General features: G+C 38.9%; 1 protein-coding gene across 2 annotated transcripts in view; it reads left to right on the top strand.

Annotated features, from left to right (window-relative positions):
* The window catches only part of LOC150076548 (beta-1,3-glucosyltransferase), a 377,468-nt gene that overhangs the window by 316,793 nt on the left and 40,166 nt on the right, over nt 1–20,509 (top strand). For both annotated transcript variants that reach the window (XM_090387063.1, XM_090387062.1), the window contains exon 11: nt 13,618–13,740. In XM_090387063.1, coding sequence (XP_090243189.1) covers nt 13,618–13,740 — 123 coding nt within the window. The remainder of the gene's footprint in view (nt 1–13,617; nt 13,741–20,509) is intronic.

The raw sequence follows: 20,509 nt of genomic DNA, 5'->3' as shown, positions 1-20,509 counted from the left end.
TCTTCATGCATTAAGAATCTGCAGATAAAGGAACCACTAGGTGGCAGTGATCACAGTGAGCTGATGTGGGATTTACTCAAAGAGGTAACTACAGTGGTCTCAGACAGTATTTAAATTCTATATGGTGGGACCAACTGATGATGTTACCAACAGCAAATTCAAAATGGGAAGCATTCAAAGAATTTATCTTGGAAGCTACTAGGCTTTACATACCAACTAAGAAATAATGTTCAAGGTTTAAGCCTAAATGGATGTCAGATGAACTAATGAGACATGTGGCTGAGAAGAAAAATGCATGGGATGCATATAAATTAATGGGTGACATGGAAACCTATGATAGATTTAAGTTGGTCTGTGACCAAGTCACAAAGGAGATTAGGCAGGCAAAGGCAGATTATGAGAAATCCTTGGTAAAGGAAGCAAAGAAAAACAACAAAGAGTTTTTCTCTGTTGAATGACCACCCCATTCTAACTGTCATTTCATATCAACTGAAGAAGGTTAACTAGAGAACCAAAATCTTTATGTATCTAATCTAATATATGTATATTTCTTGTTATTAAACCTGTTACAATCTATATTTTTGTATCCATTTTGCTCTGAGCAACTGTAATTTTAATTTTAGTAGAACAAAGAGTTCTTTACCTATATAAACTGGCGCCTCCATAGCCAGGTGGGCAGGAGCAGCAGTGCATAGCACACACTTCTTAATTAGACCGGGGTTCAAGCCCGTGCCCACCAAATATGGAGAATGCAAAAAGTCAGGGAATGACCACCGCATATCCCCAGAGCAATATGGCGTTAGTTGCTAATGCTCCTAAAAACCAAATAACAAACAACAAACAAACCTATGTAAACTCTAGAAGGAAAGGGATGAATCAGATTGGTCCTCTGGATATCGATGGTTCAACTGTTGATGATCCTGCTCAGGTGGCTAATAAACAAAATGAGTATTTTCCGTCTACATTCACCCATGAGGAGTTATTCAGGGAGTGGAATGCCAGAGGTGAATTAAACTCTGGCAGTGAGCTAGACGATTTTAACCGAGATGATAATAACCGAGAGCAAAGTGGAGGATAAATTGTTGAAGATAAACATAAAAAAGGCACCCGGGGTGGACGGGATCTATCCAGTTATAATAAAGGAGACAGCAAATTAAGTAAGCAAACCCTTAGTCATAATTATGAGAGCTTCTTTGGACTCAGGTGGGGTACCCATGGACTGGAGTGACTTTGTGAATTGGTGTCACATGTGGAAATGTGACCCCCAATTCACAAAGGAGGATCAAAGGGCAACACAAGTAATTATAGACCTGTTACTTTAACTTCTGTTCCAGGAAAATTAATGGAGGCATTGGTTAAAGAAGCACTGCAGGATCATCTAGACGAGACTTCAGTTATAACTCGGACACAGCATGGTTTTTTTAAGGGAAAGTCTTGCCTGACCAATTTGATTGGATATTATGATGTGGTCACAAATGAATTGTATGCAGGCAATAACTTTGATATCATATATTTGGATCTTAGAAAGGCTTTTGATACTGTTTCACATGGAAGACTGCTGCACAAATTGGAGCAGCACTGCTATGGATAAAGGGATAGTTGAATGGGAGAAGACAGAGAGTGGTAATCAATGAACACTGCTCATCGTGGACTAATGTTATTAGTGGAGTCTCTCAGGGTTCAGTGTTGGGTCCATTGTTGTTTTCTGTATTTATAAATGATATTGATGATGGTATATCAAGCTTAATGTCCAGGTTTGCAGACGATACGAAAGTTAAGGACACTAATGACAGTACGCTGCTGCAACAGGATCTAGAAAAGTTTGAGCAGATGGACTGAGAGGTGGCAAATGAAGTTTAACATTGACAAATGTAAAATACTACATATGGGAAGCAGCAACCCCAGAGTGACGTTTCAACTCTGTGGTACTACACTGACAGTGGTAGAGAATAAAAAGAACCTGGGGGTAATTGTCCAGGCAGATATGAAGTTTTTTGAGCAGTGCAGACAGTCTGCAAGAGTAGCTCATAGTGTCTTGTCAATGATATATAGGAATTTTTCTGGCAGGGATAAGGAGGTGATTATTCCCTTGAATAAGGCAATGGTCAGGCCACACCTTGAGTACTGTATACAGGTCTACATCCTCATTTTAAGAAGGATGTAGAGCCGTTGGAATGAGTACATAGAATGGCAACAAGATTAGTGAATGGAACAAAGGGTTGCTCTTACGAATAAAGGCTTAAATTTTGTAAATGACAGTGTCTGGAGGCTAGGCACCTGCGAGATGATCTGGTTGAGGTGTATAAAGCCTAGAATGGTTTGAGCATGCTCAATGCTGATGGAATTCTTCCTCTTGTTCAGAATAATCATTTGAGAGGGCATAAATTCAAATTGAGAAAAGACAGATGTAGGATAGATGTGTAGAAGTTTGTCTTTAGCCAGCAGGTGGTTGGTTGGTGGAACAGACTTCCATCCTTTGTTGTGGAAGTTGATAGCCTAAATAAATTTAAGGCTGAGCTGGACAGGTACTTTGAACGAACAGAGGGGTGAAATGGGAGCGTGTTTTTTTTTTTTTTTTTTTTTTTTGTATAGGTGTACAATGCTTTCTTGCATCATATGCCTCTACTAATGCTAAATATTATAAAGACAACAACATTCCTTTCAAGATTTTGCTTCCATTTGAGAATGCTCCTGGATATCGTACACATCTAGATGATTTCAATTTGAATGTGTGAGTCATATTTCTACCACCAAACATGACTTCACTCATCCAACCTGTGGATCAGGGTGTTATTTCTAATTTTAAAGCATACTATTTACGCACAATATTTGCTCAGGCATTGTCAGCAGTAGACGATGAGAAAAGTTTTACGATAAGAGACTTTTGGAAATCTTACATTATTTATCATGCCATCTTAAACATTAATAAGGCCTAGATGGAAATTAATAAAAGTTGTTTAAATGGCGCATGGAAGAAAATATGTCCATGGCACAAAAAGGCTTCGAAGGATTTGAAAAAGACAAATCATATGAAGAGGTTACAGATAAGATTGTAAAGGTTGCAAAGCTACTTCAGGTGGAGGTTGATGCCAAAAACATGGAGGAATTAATAGAGGAAGAAGAGAAGGAATTATCTAACAAAGAACTTGTTGACTTTCAGGTAGCAACAGTGAAAGAAGAAAATGCTGACAAAGCTCAAGATGAACCAAATGAGGCGCCGAGATGCTTCATCACCAAAGAGATGGCAGTGGCATTTCGTGAAATTGTATCGGCAATGGCAAGGTTTGAGAAGATGGATCCTGGCACTGAATGATTCTTAAAAGTTAAGAGAGGGGTGAATGATATGCTTGCTTGCTACAAAGAAATCTACGATGAAAATAAAAAAGCCACCATCCAATTCTCCATTAATGTGACCTTTCGTAAGGCTGAGTGGCCGACCCCTTCTAAATCGGCACAGCCCTCAACCTACGGTGTACTTATCAGCTGAAGACTTCAATTCTGGCAATGATGCTCGAGAGGTAAAACTTACTGACGTTATGCCCATCTCCTCTTTTCTTTTATAATTTTATAGTTTTGAAATTTTTTTTAAATTGCACGCTTTTGTAATTTTTCCTGTGCATGAGATAAAAAATTGAATAAATACAATAAATAATTCTATTTATATGTTCATCGAACATTTCTTTTTTGATTCAATCAATTCAGCGAGCACAGTTGCAATTGCTGCACAAGCATCGGAGAAATTGCGACTTACGCAGTGTTCCGCGGAATGCAACCCTTACGTAAGTCGGGGAGTTCCTATATAGTGTTTCATGTCACACAACATTGAGGGTTTCTACAAAAAATCTGCATAGTAACTCTATTACGAATACATGACTCTGTACTGGTCAGATAGTGGGGGTTAGTGAATGTTTGTTTAGGTCTGTTGTTCATCCAGCCTCTTAGCCCAGTAGCCTGTGGGGCACTTCAACCATTAGTTACCTTCTTTCACCACGGGGAGGTGGACCGGATAAGTAGGGAGAAATGGACTCTGGCAGGGCAAACCCTAGCATTGCCTAAGTTTACAGGAAGGACAGACAGTATAGGAAGGAAGGAGTGGTTATTCTGGCAGTTAAGAAACACACAAAATCTAAGGTGGTGCATCCAGTTGACTTGGGTGGCCAGTGCAATGTTGAGTCAGTTTGGTGTGACATAAGCAATGGGGAAGCAAAAATGAGAGTAGGAGTGTGTTGCAGGCCTAATGACTCAGATGATTATGATATCAGTAATTACAGAGCTGTTAGTTTAACTTCTGTTCTAGTTAAATAATGGAGCCGCTTGTAAAAGAAGTAATGGAGAATCATCTAGACAAGGCAGTAATTATATTTCAGACACAGCATGGGTTTGTTAAGGGGAAATATTGTTTCACTAACATGAATTGTTGAGGAGGCTTCCCTCCTGTAGTGGGTTGATAATGGCTGCACTTTACCTTTACCTTTTTATTGTTTCACCAATTTGATTGAATACATAGATGTGGTCACAAAGTAATTGCATGCAAAAAAGAATTTTGATATCGTCTACTTGAATTTTAGGAAAGCTTTTGATACTGTTGCACATAAAAGACTGCTGTACAAATTGGAGCAGTGTGGCATTAAGAGGGTAAGTTTCTGCTATGAATAAAGAGATTGTTGAGTGGGAGAGAGTGGTAATCAATGGATGCTGCTCTTTGTGGAGTAATGTTATTAGTGGAGTCCCCCAGGGTTCAATATTGGGCCCATTGTTGCTTTCTATATTTAAAAGTGTTATTGAGTAAGGTATATCAGGCTTAATACTCACATTTGCAGATGATACAAAGGTTGGCAGAGTTGTTAAAGGACAGTAATGTGGACAGAAAAGGACAGAAAAGTTCGGCAAAAATGGCTGAATAGTGGCAGCTGAAGTTTAACGTTGACAAATGAAGAATACAGATAACCCCAGAGTAACGTACCAGCCATGCAGTACTTTTTAATTCTACACTCAGGGTAGTGGAGAATTAAAAAGACCTGGAGGTAATTGTGCAGTGAGATATGAAGTTTTCTGAGCAGTGCAGACAGGCTGCCAGTGCAACTCATGGGGTCTTGTCAACGGTATACAGGAATTTGGCTTGCTGGGATAAGGAGGTGATTATCCCCTTGTGTATGGCAAAGGTCAGATCATGCCTTGAGTACTGCATACAGGTCTGGAAGTCTCATTTTAGGAAGGATGTAGAGCTGTTGGAATGAGTACAGAGAAGGGCAACAAGACTGGTGAGTGGAACAAAGGGGTGCTCTTATGAAGAAAGGCTTTAGTTCTGCAAATTGCAGCATCTGAAGACTAGGCACCTGCGAGATGATCTGATTGAGGTGTATAAGGTCTTGAATGGATTGAGCAGGTTCAATTCTGATGGGATTCTTCCTCTTGCTCAGTTTACAAACCCGAGGGGGCATAAACTGAAATTGAGGAGACAGTTGTTGAATAGATGTTTGCTGGTAGTTGATTACTGGAACAGTTGATACTAGCTGGTAGTTGATTACTGGAACAAACTTCCATCTGTCATTGTGGAAGTTGACAGTTTTAATAAATTAAGGCAGAACAAAATAAACTTTTGGAGTGAATGGCTGGGTGAAATGGGAAGGGGTTTTTTTCCTTTATTATTATTTTTTTTATTTGGCTGATGCCGTATAAGCTTGCTTTCTTGCATCATATGCCTGTGTAATGCTAATGCTTCCAACCTCATCAGTTAAACCATTGATATCCAGTGAAGAAGTCTGTCATTTTTCTTTGCATCCTTTTCGAAAGACCTCGTAATCTGCCTTAGCTTGCCTAATCTCCTTTGTAACTTGATTGCAGACTAGTTTATATCTACTATTGGCATGTGTATCACATGTTAGGTTATATGCATCCTATGAATTTTTCTTCGCTGCTATAGGTCGCATCAGTTTGCGTGACATTCATTTAGGTAGTTTTGAACAGTATCTCGTAGTGTATAAAAAGTCTAATAGCTTCTAAGATTGCATCTATGATTGCTTCCCATTTAGAATTTGTTGGTGACTTCATTAGTTGGTCCCACTACATATAATTTAAAAACTGTGTGATACCATTGTAGTCACCTTTAAGAAAACAAAAGATTTTCCCTTGACAGTAGTTATATTTTAATAAATTGCACATCATTACACTTTTGATCACTATCACCTAGTGAGTGTTCTATCTGGAAATTCTTAATGCATGAAGGGTCACTGCTGATAGTCAGATCAAGAGTACTGTTTTCTGTTGTTGCCTCTCTAACATGCTGGTTTAGAAATCAATCATTCAATAAATCCACAAAAGTCTTGAGACTGTGTGAGTGACCTATCTGCAGGGTCTAGTAAATATCTGGAAAGTTAAAGTCCCCCATTATAAGATATTTCCATTTGCTGGCCCACTCTGTATATGTGTACAGTTGTCTGTTATATTCATCACAATCTAACAGCTTATAACACACTCCTACTCTCATTTTTGTTTAGCTTATGTCACACAAAATTAACTCAACATTTCAATGGCTATCTATGTTCACTGGATGCACTACCTTTAATTTTACATGCTTCAGTGTCAGTTATAAATTAGCATTAGCATTAGTAGAGGCATTTGATGCAAGAAAGCAAGCTTATGCAGCATCAGCAAAAAAAAAAAAAAAAACCCACTTCCACTTCACCCCTCTGTTCGTTCAAAATACCTGTCCAGCTGAGCCTTAAACTTATTTAGGCTATCAACCTCCACCACAAGGGATGGAAGTCTGTTCAACCAACCAACCACCCGCTGGCTAAAGGCAAATTTCCGCACGTCTATCCTACATCTGTCTTTCCTCAATTTGAATTTATGCCCTCTCGGGTGATTTTTCTGAGCTAGAGGAAGAATCCCATCAGCATTGAGCATGCTTAAACCATTCAAGGCTTTATACACCTCTATCAGATCACCTCGCTGGTGCCTAGTCTCCAGACACTGTAATTTGCAAAACTTAAGCCTTTCTTCGTAAGAGCACCCCTTTGTTCCATTCACTAATCTTGTTGCCCTTCTCTGTACTCGTTCCAGCAGCTCTACATCCTTCATGAAATGAGGCCTCCAGACCTGTATACAGTACTCTAGGTGTGGCCTTACGCCTTATACAATGGAATAATCACCTCCTTATCCATGCTGGAAAAATTCCTGTATATCATTGACAATACTCCATGAGCTACTCTTGCAGCCCGTCTGCACTGCTCAGAGAACTTCATATCTGCCTGCACAACCACCCCCAAGTCCCTTTCATTCTCTACCACTGTCAGTGTAGTACCACAGAGTTGATACGTTGCTCTGGGGTTGCTGTTTCCCATGTGTAGTACTTTACATTTGTCAATGTTAAACTTCATTTGCCACCTCTCAGCCCATCTGCTCAACCTTTCCAGATCCTGTTGCAGCAGCATAGTGTCAGTAGTGTCCTTGACAACCCTGCCAACCTTTGTATCGTCTGCAAACTTGGACATTAAGCCTGATATACCATCATCAATATCATTTATAAATACAGAAAACAATAATGGACCCAACACTGAGCCCTGAGGGACTCCACTAATAACATCAGTCCACGATGAGCAGTGTCCATTGATTACCACTCTCTGTCTTCTCCCCTTCAACCACCCCTTTATCCATAGCAGCAATTTGCCTCCAATGTCACACTGCTCCAATTTGTGTAGCAGTCTTCCATGTGCAACAGTATCAAAAGCCTTTCTAAGATCCAAGTATATAATATCAAAGTTATTCCCTGCATCCAGTTCTTTTGTGACTGTATCATAGTATCCAATCAAGTTGGTCAGGCAAGACTTCCCCTTAACAAAACCATGCTGTGTCTGATCTATAACTGAAGTCTTGTCTAAATGATCCTGCAGTGCTTCTTTAACCAGTGCCTCCATTAATTTTCCTGGAACAGAAGTTAAGCTCACAGGTCTATAATTACTTGTGTCAGCCTTTGATCCTCCTTTGTGAATTGGGGTCACATTTGCACATTTCCAGTCTATGGGTACCTCCCCTGAGTCCAAGGAAGCTCTCATAATTATGGCTAAGGGTTTGCTTACTTCCTTTGCTGCCTCCTTTAATATAACTGGATAGATCCCATCCACCCCGGGTGCCTTTCTTGTGTTTATCTTCAACAGTTTCTCCTCCACTTTACTCCCAGTTATTTCAAGATTCTGTAGCTTACTGCTAGAGTTGAATACACCTCTGGCATTCCCCTCGCTGAATAACTCCTCATGTGTGAATGTCGATGCAAAATATTCATTTAGTTTGTTAGCTACCTGAGCAGGATCATCAATTGTGTCAGTTATAAATGGTACTTTAAGAGATCTACAATTTTCGAATTTTACATGCTTCTTAACTAAAAGCATAATTCCTATTGTCCTTTCTGTGTACATTGTACTTTTCATTATACATTTTCATTTCGAGATTGTCTGCACAACCTGACAATCCCGGCTGAGAAAACCTCCAGCATCCTCCTGAAAGGGAACCTAAGCTCAACCAGACCACTGCAGATTAAGATGAATGCCACAACCATCAAGCATCGCACCCAGCTTAAGCACCTTGGTGTAATCCTAGACTCAAAACTGTCCTTCCTCCCACACCTATAGTATATCCAAAAGAAGATAAGAAATTATACAGCGTTGGTGGCAAGGGTCACCCGCAGGGACTGGGGTCTAAACCAGTGTACCTTAGCCCTGTTTTACAAAGCAGTCTTTATTCCAGCCATCTCATATGCTTCAGGGGTCTGGTATCACCAGACAACTGTTGTCACAAATCAGAAGAAATTAGCCACCATTCAAAGAGCAATACACTACTTACCATCACAGAGCCTGCTGCATGGTGAGCACTCCTGCTCTCCAAGTCCTCGTTGGAGCCCTCCCTCTAGATGCGGCATGTTGTATCATCCCTCGAAAGGAATCTCCACTACCACCCTTGGATTCACCACCAACCCAGAAATCAATCGCACAATAGAGAAAAGGCGCCTTCTCACACACTTGCAGCAGGCCTGGCAAGATAGATGGATGACATCCACTAAGGGAGCAATTACAAAGAAATTCATCCCTGAAGTAACATTCATGTTCCCAAAAGACCCAAGCTGATTTTCTCCTGGCCTGTACATAACGTACCGCCTCACAAGCCATGGGTCGATACAAGAAAAATTAACGTCTCTGGGCATCACAGATGATCCATACTGCCACCGATGAATCTTGGCACCATATAATGTATGACTGTCCTGACTATGAAGACTTGAGATCTATTCTAATCACAAAGATTATTAATTTGCCAAAGGACCAAGAACATATCCTAATTCATACCAACGACAATTATAAATACTTCACCACTTTTGTACAGAATGTCTTCAACAGACAAAGAACATTAAGGAGCCTAAACCACCAAGACCAATAACTTGAGACAGATTCTGGGCACTCCCTCTCCAGTAGCATCAGCCTCCAACCTCATCGAAGCTCAATTGAACTTAAATTCACTTCCTTCATCCAAGTTCCATCGGGCTGATATCTGCAGGAAAGATCAACCGATACCTGATCCCACTCAAGACTCCAAATCCAGACACTGGAGAAACCAGCAGCCACAAGCCACATTGGCAATCAAACCTAGCCTTCTAGCCTGGTTTTCTTTTATTCTCCTCCCCGGCTGTGGGAGAGGAGATTGGTTCCTGTCTCCTCCCCCTATCACCCCCTTCTGGTGAGGCATGGGCCTGCCTCACTGAAATTTTGGGGTCGCCTTCTCTATGATCCCCATAGAGAAGGCGTATGATCCCCATAGAGAAGGCCCTGTCTAACTCGTCACAGTGTACACCCCACACAACTTATCAATTAATAATGCCCAAATTTAAACCATGCTTACATAAACCTCTCTTGGCCTTTTAAATTCTAGCATTAACCCCCTTTTTTATTTATTTATTTTTTTTTTTCACATAGGCCCTTGCCACTGAAATCTTTGGAAACTATGTGGCAGGACTTGCCAGAGTACAATAAATCTACTGGGTACCTGACCTGCCTCCTCGGGGCTAAGTGTGGTAACGGTGGGTCCCAACAGGGGTCTTCACAGAGTTCTGTGCTACACAAACAGAGTACACAACGCGGAGATGGGGGAAACCCCTGGTGCCGTCAGACAACTAACACACTTTGCACTTGTACTTTTCATATACCACAGGGATAAAACGAAGAAGTCAAGACACTGTTTTCACCTCTGTTGTCACGTACAGAGCAGTGGTTTGGTTCCATCAGACAGATAAAACCCCTATAGCTAAACAACTTCTTTACATACAGAGAACCATCCTTCAACTTTCCATGGCATGTCTAACAACTTCTGCCATCACACTTCAAGTACTTACTCAGATCCCACAGTAAATTGTGGGATCTGAGCATCCAGGAAGATGCATTCTGTTCTTGTGGGAATGAGAAAACTTCGTGCCACATCATGAACATTTGTCCAATCTATCTTGAATTTAGACTGAACCTACTGCAAGCTGTGGGTATCATGACATTGAACCTGAACATCAGCTTATCACATCCAAGGATGCCTTCCAAGCCTTGACCTCCTACACTAAAGCTCTCTTCTAGTGCTGCATCTTTGAAAGTCAAAGACTACATCCACCATGAACGCAACTACTTTGGACACAGCACCTGCTTGCACTATGCCCTGCTTCTTACCACAGGCACTCGCGCTCTCACTACTATCTCTTGGCTTTGCTTCTTTTTCCTGGTTCAAGCCACCCAGATTGGTCTCCTGTGCCCAGCCTCTGCTGCTTCGCTGAATTGGTGCTCTTGCCATGCACCTCTATTGTCTTGGCCTGCTTCATGCTGACGGTAGGTATACTGCCCTTGGTATACTGTCCTCTACTCTGCTCAGGTCCCTTGGGCCCTTCCTATGTGATTTTTCGATGATCACCCTGCAAACACTGTGGCTTTTTCTGTGTATCAGTCTTTTTCTTTTCTTGCCACCCTATCTCACTCATCTTCAGGGCTCCCACCTACTTTAGGTTCAGATCAATGCCACAACCATCAAGCACCGCACCCAGCTTAAGCACCTTGGTGTAATCCTGGACTCAAAACTGTCCTTCCTCCCACACCTATAGTATATCCAAAAGAAGATAAGAAATTATACAGCATTGGTGGCAAGGGTCATTCGCAGGGACTGGGGTCTAAACCAGTGTACCCTAGCCCTGTTTTACAAAAGTTTGGATTGTATATAGTTCACTCTCTGCACTTGCTGGGGGGGGGATGCCTTCACTGTCATCATACCCTCACCACCACTTTACCTGTTCTTCTCTATCCTATGTGATTTATTCCTCTCTTTAGGCTGCCTCTGCTCTTGTCCAGGCCAGAATGGAGCAGCCTTGTAAATGCCCCTCTTGTGCCCTAGCTCAGCTCCTTGTGCCATACACAGATGCTGGGAGGTGCTTTCCTTGGTGATTGCACATCCCAGTAACTAAGTGGACAGATGAACAACACAAGCAACATGCTAACACACAACTTGCGGTACCGAACACACCTCACCTCATCTGGCTTTGCAGTTTTGCATCTTCACAGTGCCACTAAGTGCAGTTTTGTGAGAACCACTGGAACTGCATTACAAACATACTGTGTGTTCCATATATATTTCCCATATACTAGCCTTATCAAGCAGAAAAAAAAAGGAATCCTGGCAATTACTTGTTGATACCAGTGGTAATGTCAACCATTAGGGTGTGGTATACGGCATTCTTATCATCAAGTTGACAAAAGATGATGTGGTCAACACAAAAATACAGTAGCCAGTGGGACTACACATACCTGGGAGCAAACAGATAACACCATTTTAGATGCATGTTTTCAATTAGCATTAGTATAAATGTTAATAGTGGCAAATGATGCAAGAAAGAAGCTTATTCAGCATCAATTCCAATTTCAGTCATCCCATTTCACCTATCTGTTCCCTCCAATAATTTGTATAATTTTTCCTTGAATTTATTCACTATCCACTTCCAACAGATGTTAGCTTGTTCCAACAATCAACCACCCATTGACTGAAAGCAAACCTTCCGCACATATATTCTACAACCATTCAAAAGTTTGAATTTACGTTCCCTCAAGTGTATAGACTGAGCAAGAGGAAAACTCTGATTAGCATTTAGTTTGCTTAAGCCATTCAAAGCCTTAAACATCTCAGTCAGAACACCTTGCAGGTGTCTAGTTACCACACCTGCCGTTTGCAGAACTGAAGCCTTTCTTGGTAAAGGTACCCCTTTGTTTAATCACCAATCTCACTACCCTTCTCTATTGCCATTTCAGCAACTCTGCATCCCTCCTAAAATGAGGCCTCCAGACCTGTATGCAGTATTTAAGATGTGGCCTGACTATTGCTTTATGCAATGTAATAATCATCTCCTTATCACTGCTAGCAAAATTTCTGTATTTAATTGACAAAACCTTATTAGCTGTCCTGGTTGGTAACCTGTCTGCACTGTTCAAAGAACTTCATATCAGATGGCCTAGTTACACACATGGCCAAGCAATGAACTCTGGGACACTCTACTAGCATCTTTACTAACATTAGTCCACGAAGAGCAGTATCCATTGATAACCACTCTCTGTCTTCTCCCACTCAACCGCCCCTTTATCCATAACAGCAACTTTTCCTTAATGCCACATGCCCCAATTTGTATAACAGTCTTTTATGTACAGCAGTATCAAAAACTGCTTAATTTTTTAGGTGTGTTAGCATAAAGCACCTATTGCTTTTATTGTGTCTCTCAGTCCATCACATATAATAATTCAATTCCTAATGAATGGATTTTCCAAAAATTTTATATTTGGTATTTGGCTCTTTTAGAAAAATTTGTCAAGCCCTCCCATTGGACCAGTAGAAATCTGACAATTATATCTTTGTCTATCCATCTTTGTGTAATGATTTGAGTACCAGTGGGTGAATTTTCATAAGTTTTGTATTCAGCTCTTTAAAAAAGATTTGTCCTGCCTTCCCAAATTTTATTAAAATTGGATCAGTAGAAATCTATAAATTATTTGTTTTCTTCCTGTATGTCATGTAGGCTATGAAATATTGAATATTGGAGCCGAGCACTAGATATTACGTTTTTTCCGTGCAGTGATTGGAGGAATGGTATGGGTAATATGGTATGCAGAAATAAAATGCTTTCAGTTCATGCATGAAAGGCATTGCTTATTTGCTTGTTTTTTATATATATAAATCATGTATTATTACTATTTGCTGAAGTTCCTGAAATGTAATGCACTGCATACTTTGTTTGTTTGGCTTGTTCATCTTATTCTCCACTGCGAAAGCATTTTTTCTCTAAAGCACATCCATAGATATTCTAACAATGACCTGTTATATATATTTTAATTATATTACTAGTACAATCTTTTAGTCAGTATAAAGTTAACATTCATTGAAATGTGCTTCTCCTAATATGCTTCCTAGATACTCTCTAAAATCTGGAAAATTTTAATATTTGGCAGCTCTTATCACTAGAGGTCCTGGATTTTAGCGTTTATTGTATATAGTTATTTGTGTTTAAGATGAATATATATATTAATTCAAGTGAGCCTCTAAATTTCCTTAATTTTTTTATAGTCCACTACGGCTTAGAGAGTTATTAAGTTGTTATAATTCATCAACATTGATGGTACTTGGCGAAAGATACGGATACAGAGTTGCTGCAGAACAAGGCTATGATTACATAACAGGCGGAGCAGCGTAAGTAGTTTTCATAACTTTGCTGACTGTTGTTACTTGTATTCAATATAACACAATACAAGAGGCCCTCGATATCTGTTAACTTTCCTATCCATCATTTCTAATACCTGTTGTCCACCATTATTCTTTTATCCATTGTTGATTTTCTCATCCATCATCATGATGTCACCTATCTTACATGTTGCATATATCAATTATAATCATGTATAAATTTCATTGTCACTCTACCAATAATGGTGTAAATACAGCCTATTGGAGGAAGCTAAAGTAGATCTCAGAAAGTTTACATTTGGCCAACCAGACTGTTAACCTTGATCACTCAGGGATTAAAGTTGACAGTTAAAATTTATGGAATTTATGGACAGATATTGAAATTAACTAATATTATTAGTTGTATTGTTGTACTGTATTATTATTATTATTTATCACAAATGAAAACATATTAGTACATTTTTGTTAGCACTACTATTGTGTAAAAATTAAAAGGCATTTCTTCTTTAGTTGAGGATGCTGTAGAGCAGATACCATCTTTTAAGGACACAGAACATGATATTGTTGACATGGTGTCACTCAGATATAAGGGTTGCAGAATTTTAATATGGGGAGTACAGAAAGGACAGACAGGATAGGAGGGGGAGAAGGGGTTATGCTTTTAGTTAAGAAGCATATAAAATCTAAGGCAGTGATTCCATTTGACATGAATGTCCAGTGCAATTGTTGAGTCATTTTGGTGTGACATATGCACTGGGAAACCAAAAATGAGAGTAGAAGTGTGTTACAGGTCACGACTCTAATGAGTATAATGAACTGTACAGTTAAATAGAGTGGGCCAATAAATTACTATGTCTCATAATGGGGATAATGAATGAAACTTTTGGTTTGGTCGCTCACACATTAGCAAGACTTTTGTGGATTTACTGGATGACTGTTTTCTACAACAGCATATTAGAGAGGTGGTAAGAAAGAATCAGCAGTGATTATTCATGGATTAAGAATCTGCAGGTAAAATAACCACTAGATGGCAGTGGTCACAGTGTATTGATGGTGAATTTACTTAAAAATGTAACTACCATCAAGGGTAAATTGAAGGATTTTTGCTTTCATAAAGGTAACTACAGTGATCGCGGACAGTTTTTAAATTCTATACTGTAGGACCAACTGATTATGTTACCATTGATAAATTCTAAATGTGAAGCATTAAGGAAATAATCATTGAAGCTACTAAGCTTTTCATACCAACTAAGAAATGCTGTTCAAGGATTATACCTAAATGAATGTCAGATAAACTAATCAGACTCGTGGAACAAGAAAATGCATGAGATGTATATAAATTATTATGCGATACTATTGATAGATAGATCCTATGGTAGATATAAACTAGCAGTGCCTCATTATTCTATAGGCAAAAAAAAGACATCTGCATAGGGCCTGATCAGAGGGGAGCACGAAAATCACTGTTTCAAAAACTCATTGCTGTTTTTCACTAATATTTTTAAGTGATTTTTATCAGAAACTGAACTTTACCTGCCAAGGTCAGTGAACTTTACTTGAAGATTAATTTGAAAATTACGTATTTTTTCAAAAATGGTTTTACCGATTTTGATGAAATTTTATATTTAGTTCTTATATCATATAATTTGTTTGTTTTGTTGTCAAAATAAAATGAAATTGAAAATGTTCTTTATTAGTTTTTTCTTTAAATGGTACCCCCAAATTCAATTTTTCCTTGGAAACCAGGAAGGTATAATGTGCCACTGTAAACTAGTCTGCAGTCGCATAATAAATTATGAGAAATCTTTGGCGAAGAATGCAAAAAAAAAAAAAAAAAAATAGCATTCTTTTCTTATGTAAACATTAGAAAGAAAGGGATGAATCACATTGGTCCACTTGATATCGATGGTTCACTGCTCGTGATCCTGCTCAGGTTGCTCACAAGCTGAATAAGTATTTTGCCTATACATTCACACATGATAATTCTTTAGGGAAGGAATTTTCAAAAGTTTATTAAATTCTGACAGGGAGCTAATGATGTTAATTACTGAGAGTAAAGTGGAAGAGGAATTTCTGAAATTAAATGTATGAAAGGCACTTAAGGTGGATGAGATCTATCCAATTATATTAAGGAAGAAGGAAGGGAGGCAGCAAAGGAGGTAAGCAAACTCTTAGCCATAATTATGAGAGCATCTTTAGATTCAGGAGAATCCCCATGGACTGGAGATCTGTGAATGTATTGCCAGTTTACAAAGGGATATAAGAGTGAAGTGATTAATTATAGACCTATCAACTTAACTTCTGTTCCTGAAAAAATAATTAAGTCACTGGTTTAAGAAGTTATGCATGACCATATAGATATGAGTGTAGTTATGTTTTTGTTTATACTCTGCACGACAGCCAGGTCAGTGGAGTTTACAATAAATTATCAGTACAAACATTAATCATATTTAGCAGTCATGGGCTTGAACCCCGGTCCCCTTAAAGAGCGCAAGCTCCTGTACTCTCACTTCTGACCACTCAGTAATGTCAGGCCTAATGTACTACAGTCACAGCAGGGAAGAAGACAGAAAGTGGTTATCAGTGGATACTACTCTTAGTGGACTAATGTTATTTGTGTATTCCCCCAGGTTTTGGTTCTGGGCCCCCATTTGTTTTCCATATTTATTAATGATACTGATGAAAGTATATCAGGCTTAATGTCTAAGCTTGCAGATTATATGAAGACTGGCAGGGTGGTTAATGACAGTAATGATGGTATCCTTCAAAAAAAATCTATAAAAATTTGGCAGTTGGGCTGATAAATGGGAATTGAAGTTTAATATTGATAAATGCAAAGCATTGCATACGGATAGCAGTAATCCTAAATTAACATATAAACTGTCGTTTCTACTGTCAGAGTAGTGGAAAATGTGGAAAATAAAAAAGTGAGGTTAATTGTGTAGTCAGTTCTCTGAGCAGTGCAGATATGCTGGCAGGACAGCATTGTATAAGGCAGTTGTTAGGTATCATCTTGAGTACTGCATAACGGTCTGGTGGTGTCATTTTAGCAAGGATGTAGAGCTGTTGGAGCAGGTACAGAGAAGGGCAATGAGATGAACAAAGGGATGTTCTTACTAAGAGAGGCTTCAGTTCTGCTAATTGCAGTATCTGGAGACTAGACACCTGAGAGGTGATCTGACTGTCATGTTTATAGCTTTGAAGGGGCTGAGAAAGTCAAATGCTGATGGGATTCTTCCTCTTCCTCAGACTATGCACATTAAGGGGCATAAATTTAAACTGAGGCAGGATGGTTGCAGATATACAGATAACAGACGTGTGGAAATTTGCGTTTGGACAGCAGGTGGTTGATTGTTGGAACAAACTTCCATCTGAAATTGTGGGAGTGGATAGCTTGAATAAATTCAAGGAAGAACTAGATAAACTGTTGGAGGGGATGGATAGGTGAAATGAGAAGGTCGGGGGGGGGGGGTTGGCTTATGCTGTATAAGCTTGCTTTCTTGCATCAGTTACCACCACTAATACTAAAATGTTGTGTCTGAATCATAGCAGAATTTTCATGCAGTGAAAGTCACAAGAATCTTGAAAAAAAAATAGAGATAAATAGTTTTGTTATTAGTTCACAGTTACAATATTTATTACATATATTTTGGCAGAAATAATAATAAATGATTATTATTATTATTTATTATTATTTTTTCGTTGAAAAATTTTGAGTTCAAAATTTTCTTAAATATTGCATGAATTTGTTGTTCTGGAATTGCCAAAGTGCCATACAATAAATGTCTCCACAAATTTATATTTAGCAGCATGTGTAATTTCATGTTTCTATCATGCTAAATAATTTCATGTTTCAATTTTTTATGTTACCAACTTATTTTTAAAATGTTCAACATAATTAAATTAAATTTCTCATACATTAGAACTAATGAGTATTTATAGTAGGAAAAAACAGCATTTACAAAAATTTAAACTATAATTTATGAAAAAATAGGTATTGCAATATACTCATAAAAGGTTAAACATAAGTCTAATATAAGCACAATATCAAGCACTTAATTCCTGTTTTGTTCAAGTATTAAGCTTAAAGTTTGGGGCCTTTCAGATTATGTGATATTGCTTGTGTTACAAAATTCGGTGATTCTACTGCTGGGTTAAACATCCCACAGTGAACAGTCCATGAATGAAAGGATTAAAAAAGTAAGGGGGAGATTCAAAACAGATTTATTTACAACCAGAAATACTTGTGATAGAAAGATGAAAATTGTTTTTGTTTGATATCTTGAAATCCCTATAGCAACTAAACAAATTTTGGTATTGCTCAGACAACTAATTTTTATTTCTTTGCAGTGCTGAAGGAAGTGAACTGTTACAATCAATAAAATAGAATACAGATCAATTAGCATTAGCATTAGAAGAGGCATATGATGCAAGACAGCAAGCTTATATATTACCCAAAAAAAAAAAAAAAAACCCCTTCCCAATTAACCCATCCATTCACTCCAAATGTTTGTCTAGCTCTGCCTTGAACTTGTTTAAGCTGCTGATCTCCACTACGACAGATGGAAATTTGTTCCAACTATCAACCACCTGCTGGCTAAAGGCGAATTTCCGCACATCTGTTCTACAATTGTCTTTCCATAATTTGAATTTATATTCCCTTAGGTGAGTAATCTGAGCAAGAGGAAGAATCCAATTATCATTGAGCTTGCTTAATCCATTCAAGACCTTATACACTTCAGTTAGATCACCTTGCAGGTGCATAGTCCCCAGAAGCTGTAATTTGCAGAACTTATGCCTTTCTTGGTAACACCAATCTCATTGCCCTTCTCTGTTCTCGTTCCAGCTGCGAGAACAGCAGTAGTAGTAGTAATGGAGGCATGTGATGCAAAAAAGCAAGTGTGAGATTTTATAGAATAAGCCAAAAAAAAACCAATTTCACACATCCATTCCCTCTAAAAGTTTGTCCAGTTCTCCTTGAATTTATTTAAGCTATCAACTTCCACAATGACAGTTGGACGTTTGTTCCAATAATTAACCACCCGCTGGCTAAAGGCAAATTTCCGCACATCTCTTCTACAATTGTCTTTCCACAATTTGATTTTGTGCTCACTCAGGTTCGTAATCTGAGCAAGCAGAAGAATCCCATGAGAATTCAGCGTGTTCAACCCATTCAAGGCCTTATACACCCCAATCAATTCAAGTCGAGGCCTTATACACCTCAATCAGATCAGATCACCTTACAGGTGCCTAGCCTCCAACCGTTGCAATTTGCAGAACTTAAGCCTTTTCTTCGTAAGAGGACCCCATCATTCCCCTCACCATCTTGTTGCCATTCTCTGTTCATACTCAAGCAACTCTACGTCCTTCCTAAAATGAGGCCTCCAGACCTGTAAGCAGTAATCAAGGTGTGGCCTGATCATTGCTTTATACAAAGAGTAATCACCTCCTTTTCCCTACTAGCAAAATTCCTGTATATCATTGACAATATTCCATGACTTGCTCTGCTGCCTGTCTGCATTGCTCAGAAAACTTCATATCTGACTGCACAGTTACTCCCAGCTCTACATCTTTTCTAAAATGAAGCCTACTGACCTGTATACAGTACTCAAGGTGTAGCATGACCATTCCCTTATACAAGAGGACAAAAAAAAAAAAAAAAACTCCTTTTCCATTTTACCCATCCATTCACTCGAATTGTTTGTCTAGTTCTGCATTGAATTTATTTAAGCTGCTGACCTCTAATATTACACCCTTATCCCTGCTAGCAAAACTGCTGTATATGATTGACAAAACACCATGGACTACCCTTACAGCCTTTTTGCACTGCTCAGAAAACTTCATATCTGGCTGCACAATTACCCCCAGGTCTCCACTACCCTGAGTGTAGTACCACACAGTTGATACATTACACTGGGGTTACTGCTTTCCATGTGCAGTACTTTACATTTGTCAATATTAAACTTGAGTTCTCAGCTCATCTGCTCAACTTTTCTAGATCCTGTTGTGGCAGTGTATTGTCATTAGTGTCATTAACAACTGCCGACCTTCATATCATCTGAAATTGGACTTAAGCCTGATATACCATCATCAGTATCATTTATAAATACAGAAAACAACAATGGACCCAACACTGAACCCTGAGGGACTCCACTAATAACATTAGACCACGATGAGCAGTGTCCATTGATTAAAGGAGACGGCAAAGCAACTAAGCAAACCCTTAGCCATAATTATGAGAGCATCCCCGGACTCAGGAGAGGTTCCTACGGATTGGAGATGTGCAAATGTATCCCCATTTCACAAAGAGGGATCGAAGGGTGACACGAGTAATTACAGACCAGTTAGTTTAACTTCTGTTCCAGGTAAAATAATGGAGTCACTGGTTAAAGATGCATTGCAGGATCATCTAGACAAGACTGCAGCAATAATTCAGACACAGCATGGGTTTGTTAAGGGAAAGTCTTGTCTGACAAATTTGATAGGATATTATGCTGTGGTTACAGAGGAACTGGATGCAAAAAATAATTTTGATATCATATATTTGGATTTCAGGAAAGCTTTTGACACTGTTGCGCATATTGTACAAATTGGAGCAGAATGGTATTAAGGGTAAGTTGCTACAATGGATAAAAGGATGGTTGAGTGGGAGAAGACAGAGGGTGGTAATCAATGGGTGCTGCTCTTCTTGGACTAATGTTATTAGTGGAGTCCCACAGGGTTCGGTGTTAGGTCCACTGTTGTTTTGTATATTTATCAATGATATTGATGAAGGTAT

The sequence above is a fragment of the Mastigoproctus giganteus genome, chromosome 13, assembly GCF_048544385.1.
Source record: "Mastigoproctus giganteus isolate SK-2022 chromosome 13, ASM4854438v1, whole genome shotgun sequence".
Taxonomy (NCBI): Eukaryota; Metazoa; Arthropoda; class Arachnida; order Uropygi; family Thelyphonidae; genus Mastigoproctus; species Mastigoproctus giganteus.
The sequence above is the reverse complement of the archived record's forward strand: the minus strand, read 5'-3'. Positions and strand labels throughout refer to the sequence as shown.